The sequence below is a fragment of the Leucoraja erinacea genome, chromosome 24 (genome assembly GCF_028641065.1).
Source record: "Leucoraja erinacea ecotype New England chromosome 24, Leri_hhj_1, whole genome shotgun sequence".
NCBI classification, from domain to species: domain Eukaryota; kingdom Metazoa; phylum Chordata; class Chondrichthyes; order Rajiformes; family Rajidae; genus Leucoraja; species Leucoraja erinaceus.
Window position 1 is genome coordinate 11340273 of NC_073400.1, and position 13051 is coordinate 11353323.

The 13051-nt window shown below is 40.4% G+C and overlaps 1 protein-coding gene across 3 annotated transcripts in view; it reads right to left on the reverse strand.

Annotated features, from left to right (window-relative positions):
* LOC129708647 (synaptotagmin-B) overlaps positions 1 to 13051 on the reverse strand; it is a 525824-nt gene that overhangs the window by 42714 nt on the left and 470059 nt on the right. For all 3 annotated transcript variants that reach the window (XM_055654536.1, XM_055654533.1, XM_055654534.1), the window contains 3 exons: positions 10461 to 10628; positions 6148 to 6315; positions 3779 to 3896 (listed from right to left, as the gene is read on the reverse strand). In XM_055654536.1, coding sequence (XP_055510511.1) covers positions 3779 to 3896; positions 6148 to 6315; positions 10461 to 10628 — 454 coding nt within the window. The remainder of the gene's footprint in view (positions 1 to 3778; positions 3897 to 6147; positions 6316 to 10460; positions 10629 to 13051) is intronic.

Consider the following 13051-nt stretch of genomic DNA (forward strand, 5'->3'; position numbering starts at 1 on the left):
TGTGTTTGTGTAGTTTAGGTTTTATTGGTTTAATTGGCTTGAAGTATAATTGGTAAATTGTCCCTTCCAGTCTGGTGTTAGGATAGTGTAGTGTAAGGGTCAGGCGCAGACTTTGGTGGGCCAAAGGGGCTTGTTTCCCATTCTGCATCTCTAAAACTAAACAAAAGTAAACCTAGTGTGAACCTGGTTAGATCGCTGGTCGGCGTGGAACTTTTTGCTGGGCTGACAGGGCTCTGTTTCAGTTGCTGTTTCCATGCTGTATCTACTAAATAACTAACTTTGTGGAATCTTTTCATACATACCCTACCAACTACCTTCATACATAACGTCTTCATACATAACATACAACAGTGCCTACAAACTAGCTATGAAACGTTGTGGCCAGCATTCTCCGAAGCTCTGCAACAGAGTTTGTTCAGATTTGGAGGAACTGCCACATGGTTACTGACTGAGAGATTCCGGAAAACATTCCCCATGGAAAACGTATTGTTTGTTGAAATTGAACCACAAAACACCACAGACGCAGATTTGCAGATGATGTAAAAGGCATTTTAATAACTTGAGTAATTCCAGTGGTGATTATTTGGCATTCATCGTCACATAATGTGAAAATATTTCAAGCCTTTCATATAAGCTCAAAAACCATCATCCTGAAGATTCTTCTTAGTCACAGTCGTACAGCATCAAAACAGGCCCTTTGGCCCAACTTATCCATGCCGACCAAATGTGACCCTTTGTGCATGCTAGTCCCCCCATTTTGTATTACATTTACCCCCATATCCCATAATAACATTCTGTCTATCCATGTACATTGATCCATATGTTCTATTTAAATGTTGTTCTATCCTGCCCTCAACTACCTCTTACTGGACAGCTCATTCCATTTACCTTACACCACCCTGGTAGTATAAGGGCAGGCTGAGAAAAAAGATCCCCACCCTCATCCCAGGTACCTATTTAAATCTATTTTCCCCTCTTACCTTAAATCTAGTGCCCCTCATAGTTCTCGATTCCTCCCTACCCTAGGTAAAAAAGACTCCATTGCATGCATTAACCTATCAATTTGACTCTGTCTGTCAATTCAACTCCCACTCAGCCTACTAGCTACCCAATCTTTCTTTTAATATAGCCTCACCTTGACACCCTTGCAGTCTTGGTCACATCCTTGTAAATCTTCCCCTCTCTGCCCACACTCTTCCCATTTATTGCACATCCATTCCTTGATCTTATTTCGCAGCCACATGAAACAGCACATGTTGGAAGTGTTATTCCAGTTTACTTGAAACCCTGTACCAGCGTCTCCTGAGGCCAACGGCTTGCCAATTAAACCCCTCTTTAATATCCCTTCACAAAATCCCGCACCGCATTGGTTTCTTTCCACATTTTATTATCCAAGAACATTTTGAATAGTTTTTTACTGAACAAACTTCTATCACCCGTTTTAGTGTGACATTTGACATTGCTCGCAACCTTGAACAATTCTCCCTCGGATTGTATCCATATCTCATCAAGGTTTTGAAATGCGGTGATCAAATCCTTACCTCCTACTGCCTCTGATATTGGAAGGATAACAAATATTCCACTAGACATATTTTTTCAAAACCTTGATTCATTATGTACGCGCTGGAAATTCTAGTACTAGTGCAAGCGCTGGCTTTCCTACCAAAACTACAAGTGGCATGATGGAGCAATCGTTTTTGTAGTGATCAGATCTGCAGCATGCACACACCCCTTCAGTCCGTGGCCACACAACGATCCCGCACACTTAGAACTTCTATTTCAAGAGATAAAGAAGTGTAGAACAGAATCCACCCTGTGTCGCCCCTGCAACCAACAGGCCTCTTCGGGCGGCGCGCTTGGGTTTTTTCGTGCCCAACCAACTGATCCGACGCAACACTGCGCATACCCATTCACTAGTAAACATGAAGAAAATACTTACATTTATTTTACCTAAAGCACCCATAGTAAAAAGCAAACCATAGTCTTTTTTGCTGTATTGTTAGGCCATTGCCTGTTGAGCACCCGTGTGCATCAAATATCATACTGGTGACCCTCATATTTAGCCTTTGGCAGTAACCATCCCTTTTTGGTTTCTCATATCAAAGGATACAATTTATTGGTCCAAGATATCTCTTGCCACCTACCAAGCACGCAAGGAGTCGCCTACCTCTGGGGCTTGTTGTGCCATGGCGTACATCTATATCTTTTTTTTACCGCTTTTTGCAAAAACCTGTTTCTCAAAATATCTTTATATTGTGATCTATATCTTCTATTTTTGGCCCTCATTCATACTTTCACATTTCTTTTTTGGTTATCAACTTGATACTGCTTTACCCCAGTAATAGCGTATTATCCTTTTCTATTTAGTGTACTTTTTTTTTTATTCCCCACTTGGTAATATGCTTTTGGGGTTCTCAAATATTTCCTTTGCTTGCGCTCTCAATACCATAACATTTTTTTCTCAAATATTAATTCTTTTATATATGGCTGTGACAAGTACTTTAAATAATTACCCAGCTTGTGTCAGTCCTTCAGCCCATTTGAGTCTAATGCATAAGCTTCACGGGCCGCGACACTACTGAAATTTCCTTTCACCGAAGGATGTCCCACTTTGATGTCAGGTCCAAGCCAGAATAGCTCAGCTGTTACCCTCCACCAAATGATGGGGACTCATTTCGGCCATCATATTCCCCCTGTTCTGTCCATTACTTCTGACTTTATGCGGTGTCAACACCTTGGTTACCTATACAATGGTCTTTGGCCTTGCTGCATCGCCCCATAATTCATCAGATGAACGAACATGTGTTCGCTGTGGCGGTGTTTCCGGCAGCAAATGCTGGCATTAGCCACCATCTACCTTGTCGCAATAGATGTATGGTGGGAATGCAATCATTAGCCTCAGGATCATCCAGTTTTCAATCTCCAATGACTCATCCAGTGTTCAATGATCTCACATTGTTATGCATTTCTGTCTTACTGGCGTCTCCGGCCTAAGCACAATCTGTCAAATTGATCAATATACCTTGCGAATTTATACTTTTAGTATTTCATCGTTTCAAAATATTGGTTAATCTGGAAAAAGTTGTTAGTCGTGCTTTGTGTTCGGTGTTACAGTATCATTTTTTAATAAATAATTGCTTGTATGTACATCTTTACACCTGAATACCCCCGTGGCAATTATTGTTGATTAACAATCTTCACCAAATCAGATTTCAACCATTTCAGAAGTTTACTGTGCATTTTAATGATTATAATATACATTTCTTTCTCTTATTGTAGCCCGATCTTGATAATTTCGTGCATTTAAGCCTGGTTAACTGTCACAAGTTGCTACTAGCTGACATCGTCCCTGAATTTCCAGGAAATACACAGAATCATGGACATCAAGTGATGAAGGATCAAAATCGTTGTTCCTCAGCCATTAGATGTATGGCATAAAGCGACATTAGCGTCAGCTGTCAATTTTTCGGGTCCAGTATTGACAGTATTGTGTGATTAGTTTATGCCATGTGCCCTGCTGCTATTTTCTTGCTAACAGCTGCCTACTGATATTTTCTTGCTGGTTCCCGGTAATACATTGCGATCATTGTTTTCAGAAAGCTGAAGGATAAAAACTGAAGAGTTCCTGAGGGATATACTGGTTGAGAACTCCGTATAATGTGCGGTCAATTTTCTCTGCATCCAGCGCTGGTGATATATTGCAAGATGCCTGTGCACTTACTGTTAGCTCTAATGGTTCTCTTAAATCCTGACACATCTGAGCTGTTGTCTTACTCACCTGAGAGTCCACCCACGTCCATTTTCTTTAGATTCTTTGCTTCCAGAATACAGACTGTGAGTTTCCCTGCTGTCGGCACGTAGCGCAGTGAGGTACAAATGTCTCCCAGTTTCTCCGGCTGCGGGAAAGCGATGAAGAAATTTAGAACGGATCGAAAATGTCCACATATTTGCAGGGATAATGCCAGAAAATTAACGCGGAGCATTAGGTCAGCAGAACATCTGCCCACTTCAGGGATCTGGGCTTGAGAACAGTCATCCAGACTGACACAAAATGCTGGAGCAACCCAGCGGGTTAGGCAGCATCGCTGAAGAAAAAGAATAGGTGACGTTTCGGGTTGGAACCCTTCCTCAGACTGAAAGTAGAGGTGAGGGATGGGGAAATAAATTGGAGGCGGGAAAAGGCCAGAACAAATGAGGGCCAGCAACAGGTGACCCCAGAAAGGATAGAGGCCATAATGGCCCATTGTTGGCTGGGGAAGGTGTGATAACGAGAGTGAGCGAGAGATGCGAACTGTGGAATCAGTAAGACAACTAGGGTGGGGGATAATAATTGTCGTCAGCGGATGGATGGGAAGTCCCGGGGAGGCGGTGAGGGTCGGCAAGGCGGTGGATATTGGTTCTGCTCCTCACTGCAAGACAGTGCTTTAATTGTAAAGGCCCCATATTGAGGCAAGTTTGGGATTAGATTCCCATGGCTGTGATTTTGCATGAAACTTTGTATCACAGGTATTAAATAGAAATTTCTGCTCTAATAAACAAACCATTACTGAAAAATGCCCATGCAAGAAAGCCTTCAGATTACCAGTCAAACCAAAAGAGCAACTATTTAAAGAAATGTTGGTCTTCTCTGATTTTCCATGAAAAATAATTTCCATATTGAAGATAACATGTAACCTGAGGCAGTTTCAATCAGGTTATGCTTTAAAATGTCAACATATTAAATATCATTAAAATGCTCCTTGATTTATTTAAGGGCAGAGCCTTGGGCAGAGTTCAATCTGAAAAATGAGTTTACTGCTGAAAAAGAACAGCTTAGATCAGATGGGGTCTGAATGTTAACAAAAAACTGGGACTACTTTAACTCCTGATCCATATTTGAACAATGTACCATTGACCACCATCATGTCCACACCTGAAAATAGCCTGAGTAGTGCCAGTGCTGGTGTGTCAGGGGACTGTAATGTCGAGGATTCACGGAAGCCATTCATGGAATAATTGTGTAGGAAGGAACTGCAGATGCTGGTTTAAACCGAAGATTGACAAAAATGCTGGAGTAATTCAGGCTGCATCTCTGGAGAGAATGGGTAACGTTTCGGGTCGAGACCCTTAGTCAGCCTCGCTCAGGGTAGTTGACAACCATAATTTAATTTCTGGATTTGGAAGATCCAATGAGGGTCAAACTCGACATGGAGGAACAATGGTGGAAGTTGTAGAGCAAGAACAAAATGCCAAGGTAAATTCAAAGAAGTAACTTGCAGTGGCATCTTTTAGGCTTGGGTAAACAGATCAGCTCTTCTAGGTCTTAATAGTAGAATTTGGTGCCCTCCCCCCCATCGATGGTCACCTCTTTGTGACCAATGCCAGATATTGAAATATGGATCAGGAGTTAAGATGGTTCCCTGCTCAGATAGCATGTGTTACACCTGCCACCAAAAGTATTTGTAGTTAACATTGACCTGGATAAATTAAGTTGTTAGAATTAATCCAGAAGGTATCTACAGGAGTCCCTGCCTCAAAAAAGTAGCCAGCATCATCAGATACCTGCATCACCCTGGCCAGACTCTTGTTTCATGTTTGCCATTGAGAAGAAGGCATAGGAGTCTGAAAACTATAATATCCAGGTTCAGGAGCAGCATCTCCCTACAATCATCAGGCCATTAAACACTACAACTTAATAATAGTCTCCGGACTATATAAACTTGTGGGCTTTTCTTTTTACTTTGCACTATTATCGTTTATATATTTGTCTGTTCGTTTTAAAATGTATATATATGCGGAACTTTGTTGTTGTTGTTTATTGCAGGTTTAACAGAGTACTATGTTTACATTTTTGTTATGCTGCTGCAAGTAAGAATTTCATTGTCCCATTTCGGGACATTTGACAAACAAAACAGTCTTGGCTCTTGACTCTTGATAATCAGTTTATAAGCTTGCAAGCACTGGAAAAATGGTTCATATTGAAAACTTGAATGATTTCCCCCAATTTGCTTACGATTTGTTCTACATCATAGAACCTTTCTAAGCGTTTGGATACGAGCAAATTATGCTCCGAATTTTTGCCCAGCATGTACCTGTCATCCGCTACCTGTTTTCCATGGTAGTACCCCATGGATAGTAATAGACTCGTTCAAAACAGTTAACCCTTACCTCTTCTTTCTCAGCACTCTCTAGATCACGCCATTCTTCAAGCTGTTGCCCAAAGTCAACTTTGGTCATTAGGACTGTTACTTGACCGATGCAGTCATGTTTGGAGAATCGATCAAAGTCATAAACAGCCATCATCAAGGTCTTTCCTCCCAACTCCTGATAAGGAACCTGTGTATAAAATCAGTTCAGGTTAAAAATGGCAGGAAATCACTGTATTACTTTGTCCTTTGCAAACTGGTTCTATTGCACTTGACATTATGATTGCGATATCTACAGCAAATTGCCTGGGGGCAGAAATCCAATAACTACTGCGATTTAAAAAAAAACCTACTGAGATACATTGGAAGTATACAATTTCAGGTAAACTTTTGCATTCGAATCGTTATAAAAAAAACTTTGCTGAAAAATCAAAAATTATTTATAGAATCACTTTACATATTTCAATGTGATTTATGAAGTGCTTTTTTTTTTTAAACATTGGTGATTGATTGCATACCCGGCTGGGAGGTGCTTATCTCTATTTTAACTGAGCTGATTTGTGAATCTCTGCTGCTTGACATCTCATTAAATGGAAAGACTCATCTGTAAATTTCAACAAAGCAGCCTATTCATTGCTTGGAAATATCTCGTGGCATTAAGTATGTCGGCCAATTTTTTCAGCTCTTCTTTCAGTAACGTGTTTCATTTTGCGCCGGAAGCTTTGGCACCATGTTACACATTTTAAAATTCAATGATATTTTTGTTTTTGTCAAGCAGGAAAATATATAATTTATGCCATCACTATTGCTGATGGACTTAAAGTGTTTCTGAATATTCAGTGAGTACAGGTACCATTTTAGCCATCTTTGTGAGATTGTTTGCTTGCTGTACTCTTTAGCTAGCTATTTTTATCACGCTGTTCACAGAGGCTGACTCTGTTGCATTGGTGCATCACAGGTCAGAAGGATTTATCATTCGTGAGACCATTAGACACATAGCAGAATAAATCTTCATGTTTTAGTACTCCCACAGCTGAACTTCCCACACTGAGAGCACATATGAAGAATTTCAGTGCACGCCTCATTAACATTCATAGCCAGGAAATCATAGGCCCATAAATGAGCTGAATTCCCATTACGTGTTCCCAGTGTTTGAAGTTTGGTATGGAAACTTTAAATATGAGAAGTTCTACCTCTGCGTGATGTAATTTGATCATGGGTGTCCAGAGAAGGCCTTACGTGTGGTCCCCGCCTGTATTGAATTGACCGAAGATAGACACAAAATGCTGGAGTAACTCAATGGGAAAGGCAGCATCTTTGGAGAGAAGGAATGGGTGACTTCTCTCCAGAGATGCTGCCTTTCAGACTGGAGTCTGAAGAAGGGTCTCGACCCAAAACGTCACTGCAGTCTGAAGGAGGGTCTCGACCCGAAACATCACCCATTCCTTCTCTCCAGAGATTGCTGCCTGTCCCACAGAGTTACTACAGCTTTTTATCTCCATCTTCAGTTTAAACCAGCATCTGCAGTTCCATCCAACATATATTGAGTTGACCATTTATATTGGGAGTGATATTATCTTCTTCATCACCTTTGGACTGAGGATGAGTGTGATGGAGTTATATAGTCTTAGAGTCATATGGCATGGAAATAGACCCTTCGGCCAAGCTTTCCCATGCCGACCAACATACCCCATCGGCACTAGTCTCACCTGCCTGCATTTGGCCCATATCAGTCCAAACCTATTCTATTCATAAACTTGTCCCAATGTTTCTTAATGTTTCAGAATAAGAAATTTATACCAAACACAAAGATAAACACCAAGTTTTGGAGTCCACCAAATCCACATTGACCAGCAATCATCCTGTACACTAGCACTATCCTACACACGAGGGACAATTTAGACTTTACAGAAGCCAATTAACCTAAAAAACTGAACATCTTTTGAAATGTGGGAGGAAACCAGAGGAACTGGAGAAAAATCATACAGTCACAGGGAAACGTACAAAATCCCTACAGACAACACCCTTAGTCAGGATCGAACCTGGGTCTCTGATGCTGTAAGGCAGTAGCTCTACTGCTGCACCAGTGTGCCATCCCAAATATTGTTTTTTTCTTTTGTCAAAACACGAGAAATGGATATAATGGAAATTGTTGCTGTGATTAGACTTAGTCGAAATCCGGTTTGACCAGGTTTGCTGGGAACACAATTTGTTCCATACTTGTTATTACTATTTTGATTTTAATAAATGTAACTCTGGGGAGCAGACTCAGTGGGCAGAAAGGCCTAATTCTGCTCCTATGTCATAGAATCGTAGAGTGATACAGCATGGAAGCAGCCCTTTCGGCCCAAGTTGCCCATACTGGCCATTATGTCACAGCTACAGTACACTATTCCCACCTGCCCACGTTTGGGCTATATTGCTCCAAACCTGTCCTATCCATGTACTTTCTGTTTCTTAAATGTTGGGAGAGTCCCTGCCTCAACTACCTCCTCTGGCAGCTCATGTTTTATGATCTTATGAACTTGGGCTGTGGGGACTGTAAAATTAACACTCATTGGTGTATAATATTCACCAATGAGCAGTTATGGATACATCATTGATCTGTAATCTCAATACTTTGAATAATTTGACCTTCAGTGTTGTTGATGTTTGTTGAAATCTCCCACAGGTGGCAGTGTTCCTGATTTATCTTCAACTGGAGCAGGGATGGGGAACCTGTGGCCTTAAGGCCACATGCGGCCTTCTGGGCCATTAAGTGCGGCCTTTTGAATGAATCCAAATTTTGTAGAAAAAATCCTTTTATTTTTATGAATATGTTTTTGTTTGTCTTTTATTTTTATTTTAATCTTAAAATGAACGTATATTTAAAATACTAAAGAGTAAAAGAAAATTCAACAAAATAATCCTCCCCGACCGGATGCCACAATTAAAACATGAGGTTTATTAAGTAAGTCATGAGGGCTATTTTAACAAAATAATGTACATTTTGAAGTATATCTAATTGAAGTTTCTTGGATGCGGCCTTATTAGGTTACAGCTAACTTAATGCGGCATTCCAACATGAAAAGCTTCCCCACCCTGAACTAGAGGAATAAGGCACAGCTGCACTGACAAAATCAGTTTTGTTTGTACAATTTTTCAAAGGGTCCAGTTTAGCTGAGAAGTGAATATATCAGTTATAACTTTGATTTTGATTTTGAACAGAAATGAGATATAATTCAATATCTTAGAATATGTCCATTTTTGGAAATGGTTTATAACAGCCGATTTGTTAATTTTTTGTCTTTTGTTCCAATAAACCTTTTAAAATTCAGGAGCTCCGGATTTGTGTGGACAGGAAGGATACTAATGAAGTTGAAGACAGAAGGAACTGCAGATGCTGGAATTTTGCCTAAAACATAAAGTGCTGGAGTAATTCAGTGAGTCAGGCAGCATCTCTGGAGGGCATGGATAGGTGACGTTTCGGGTCAGGACCCTATCTATAAAGATAGATGACAAACTGAAACGTCTCCTTCCCGCCCTCAGAGATGGTGACAGAACCGCTGAGTCACTCTTGCACTTTTTGTTAAAATCGTACAGTGTGGAAACAGGCCCTTTGGCCCAACTTGCTCACACCAACCAATATGCCCCATCCACACTAGTCCCACATGCCTATGTTTGGCCCATATCCCTCTCAATTTGTCCTATCCATGTGTTTGTCTAAAGGTTTCTTAAATGTTGTGATTGTACCTGCCTCAATTACCTTCTCAGTCTACACACTAATTAAGTTATTACATTGAAAAGGATTAAAGATAAATATGAATAAGAGTGATATAAGGTTGTTCAGAGAGCAGGGTTGGAATCGATTACTGTTTTGCACAGTGATCACTTTATTCTTTTTAGGATCAAGGCTCCAATGCAAGTTAAATGATACATTTTTATCTCCTAAATTGCTCAAAGTAAGCAAAAGTTCCGAACGTCAATGAACTTTATTGTTGGGAAACTTTGTGCAAATATTGTGCAGCCTCTTTCAGAGTGCACAATTTACAATTAAACTAGTAAATAATGAAGAGTACATGATTTACTTGTTTTTGTAAAAAGCATTTCACAAATCTCCGAGTGGTGCTTTTAAAGAAAGTTAATGCCTGCGGTCAATAACGTCTTGGAAAACCACTGATTTCCATTGGCAACGTTGCTTATTTATTTATTAGCAAAATATCAGGCTTTGTATGATGGATGCTAATGGAAAGCATTAAAAATAAAAAAAACAAGTTGCACAAACCTTTCTGACTAATTGACACAACACCGAAATGTAATTTATTCAATGTATCCTTGCTTGCCATGAAGTGTTACCTTGAATACGAAGGATTCATTGAAGGTAGGGTTTAGAGTCTTTTTCTGAACTTTAGTCTCATATTTCTTCTTCTTGTCCGGGAGCAGGAAGACTTTAACGTAAGGGTCAGATGTTCCACTAACGTCCAATGCAGGAAGTTCAGCTGCTTGAATAATTCCCACTGTTAGCTGTAAAACACATGGGAAATGGTAATGAAAAAGATATCAAATTCTATACCAGAGTCATAGTCCTGCAACAAGGAAACAGGCTCGTTGGCCCAACTAATCCAAGATGCCCCATCCATGCAAGAACCATTTGCATGCGTTTAGCTGATATCCCTCTAAACCTTTCCTATCCATCTAATCATAATATTTTATTATCAGGAGGACAGAAAGCAAGCCTTTCCATGGGAACTTGGTTGAGTCTACATAAAAACGGCTGAGATTATCTGACTGAGGTTCTGCTTGTATTTTTTAGCATGCCTTTCAAGCAACAGAACATACATTAACACCTTATTTGGAAAAATAGCTACAATCCCAAAGAAAGAAAGGTCACTTCTTTACACGTATCTCGTTTTGATCTTATATGAAGGAGGTTGTGGGATATGCTGCAAGGGTGCTGTCTGGTTCTCTTCCATTGCTGGATCTTTATTTATCCTCAGTTATGCTTTACTCTTACATTACACACTAGCTACAGTCTGTCAAGGTCAATGCTAGGCATTAGTCATGCTTACACAAACATTAAAATCGATCATAAGATATTTATACTCCTTTGTGAAAGGTGTTGACACACTCTTTAGGTAACATAGCCGTTGGAAAACTATCCAATGTAACATTAGTAATAAAGATGAGAGAAATTGATAAAATAAAATTAAATATTGAGGAAGGATATTACATTGACATGTACACTCCAACTTGGAAATGTAAAACATGCTTTTAATTTAGTTTAGTTTAGTTTAGTCTAGAAGTACAGCATGGAAACAGGCCCTTCAGCCCAAGGCCACCATCAATCATCCACAAATATATTTTTAGTTCCTTTCCATTGCAGTATTAATACTCCACAAGAGTAAGTGTGCCGCAGTGTCAGAGACCAATGTGTGATTCTTACCCAAGGTGTTTTCTGTGTGTACAATTTCCCTGATACTCTGGTTTCCTCCCATATCCCAAAGACGTTTTGGTTTGCAGGTTAATTGACCTCTGCAAGTTGCCCCTAGCATGTAGGAAATTAATGCAAATGTAGGTTAACAGAACTAATGTGAAGGGGTGATCAATGGGCGGTGCGGACTCAATGGGCCGAAGGGCCTGTTTCTGTCTTCCGATATCAAGGCGGAACAAGTTCATCTGCCCCTTATTCCCCTGCCGATTACATGGGTTACCATGTTACAGAGTAGCATATTGCATTTATTCCCTGGAGGAGAAGAAACAATTGTCAGGTGGCTTTGCAAGCGAGCCGGACATCCTTATGTGTGAACTGACCTTGAATGCCTTAAGTGTAGACGGTGAAACACTGAAGTGAGCTGTATCCATTTGCTCTTCGATGACATGGGAACGTGGGGAATTTCAGATGGCTCTCCTCAGGCACTTAATGCCTTCATAAGCACGAGCAATGGCGTTGCAACATTTAATCTCCATTAATCGTGAAAGGAGACAGATACCACTAAAAAAAATCTTGCGCACAACCTTGCCAAATGTCACAGGCTTTTTGTTCTCAAGATATGGAAGTCCCTGCACAAGACTATAAAAAGGCAAGAGCAAGTTGTCGTATTATGAAGAATACTTTCATGTGACTAAGTGACCTTTTATTCACTCGGCAGCCAAGAACCATAAAATATGGTTTCATTATCTTTACAGGGAGAGTGACATTTCACGCATACACACAGGTAAATCCCACCAAGGGCAGCAAAGCTGTGGATGCATTGTGTGGATCCTCAGAGACCACGCGCGGGCCATGGTATTGCTTTAAACTAATCCCAAAACACATTTCATTGTTCTGTAGCCAAGGCTGCAGGCAAGCCACAAGGGTTTTACAGTCGCAAAAAATAATACTGTGGCATCTAACCATTCATTTAACATGACTTATGCACCAAGATTACTGCCGCTCCGATTGCTCACATTTAATAGTCCAAGATGGACATATTCAGCACCCTTTTAGTCAAAAACCGATGATAAAACATATCAGTACTCTATACTCGCTTCATTTCTGCCCCCAAGTAGATTATTCCCCTCAGTAACTTGCATTAAAAATCACTTGAGGGAATCTAAATTGTCCAGCTCCTGAAAACAAGCTATCTGCTCATTAAAACAATTCCTTTTGCAGCCAACACTAATTAGATTATTACTTCAGTAGGGATAAATGTCACACAAGGCTATAACCTATTGTACTTATGTTAAAACCAGCCTGTAAGCCTTAAAGTTGGGCACACTACATCGGTTGCAAATGCTCTCAGATATTCTGGAATTTCATTCTCCCTAGAGAAGCGGAATAGCAGAAGCGTCTATGTCGAGGGGCTGGAAACTGGAAGTTTCCTGAGCTAATTCTGCTGCCACCATCATCTATTGTGACAAGTGACGGCTTCCACTGATTGTCGCCGGGAGCTTGCGTCCTTTTCAGG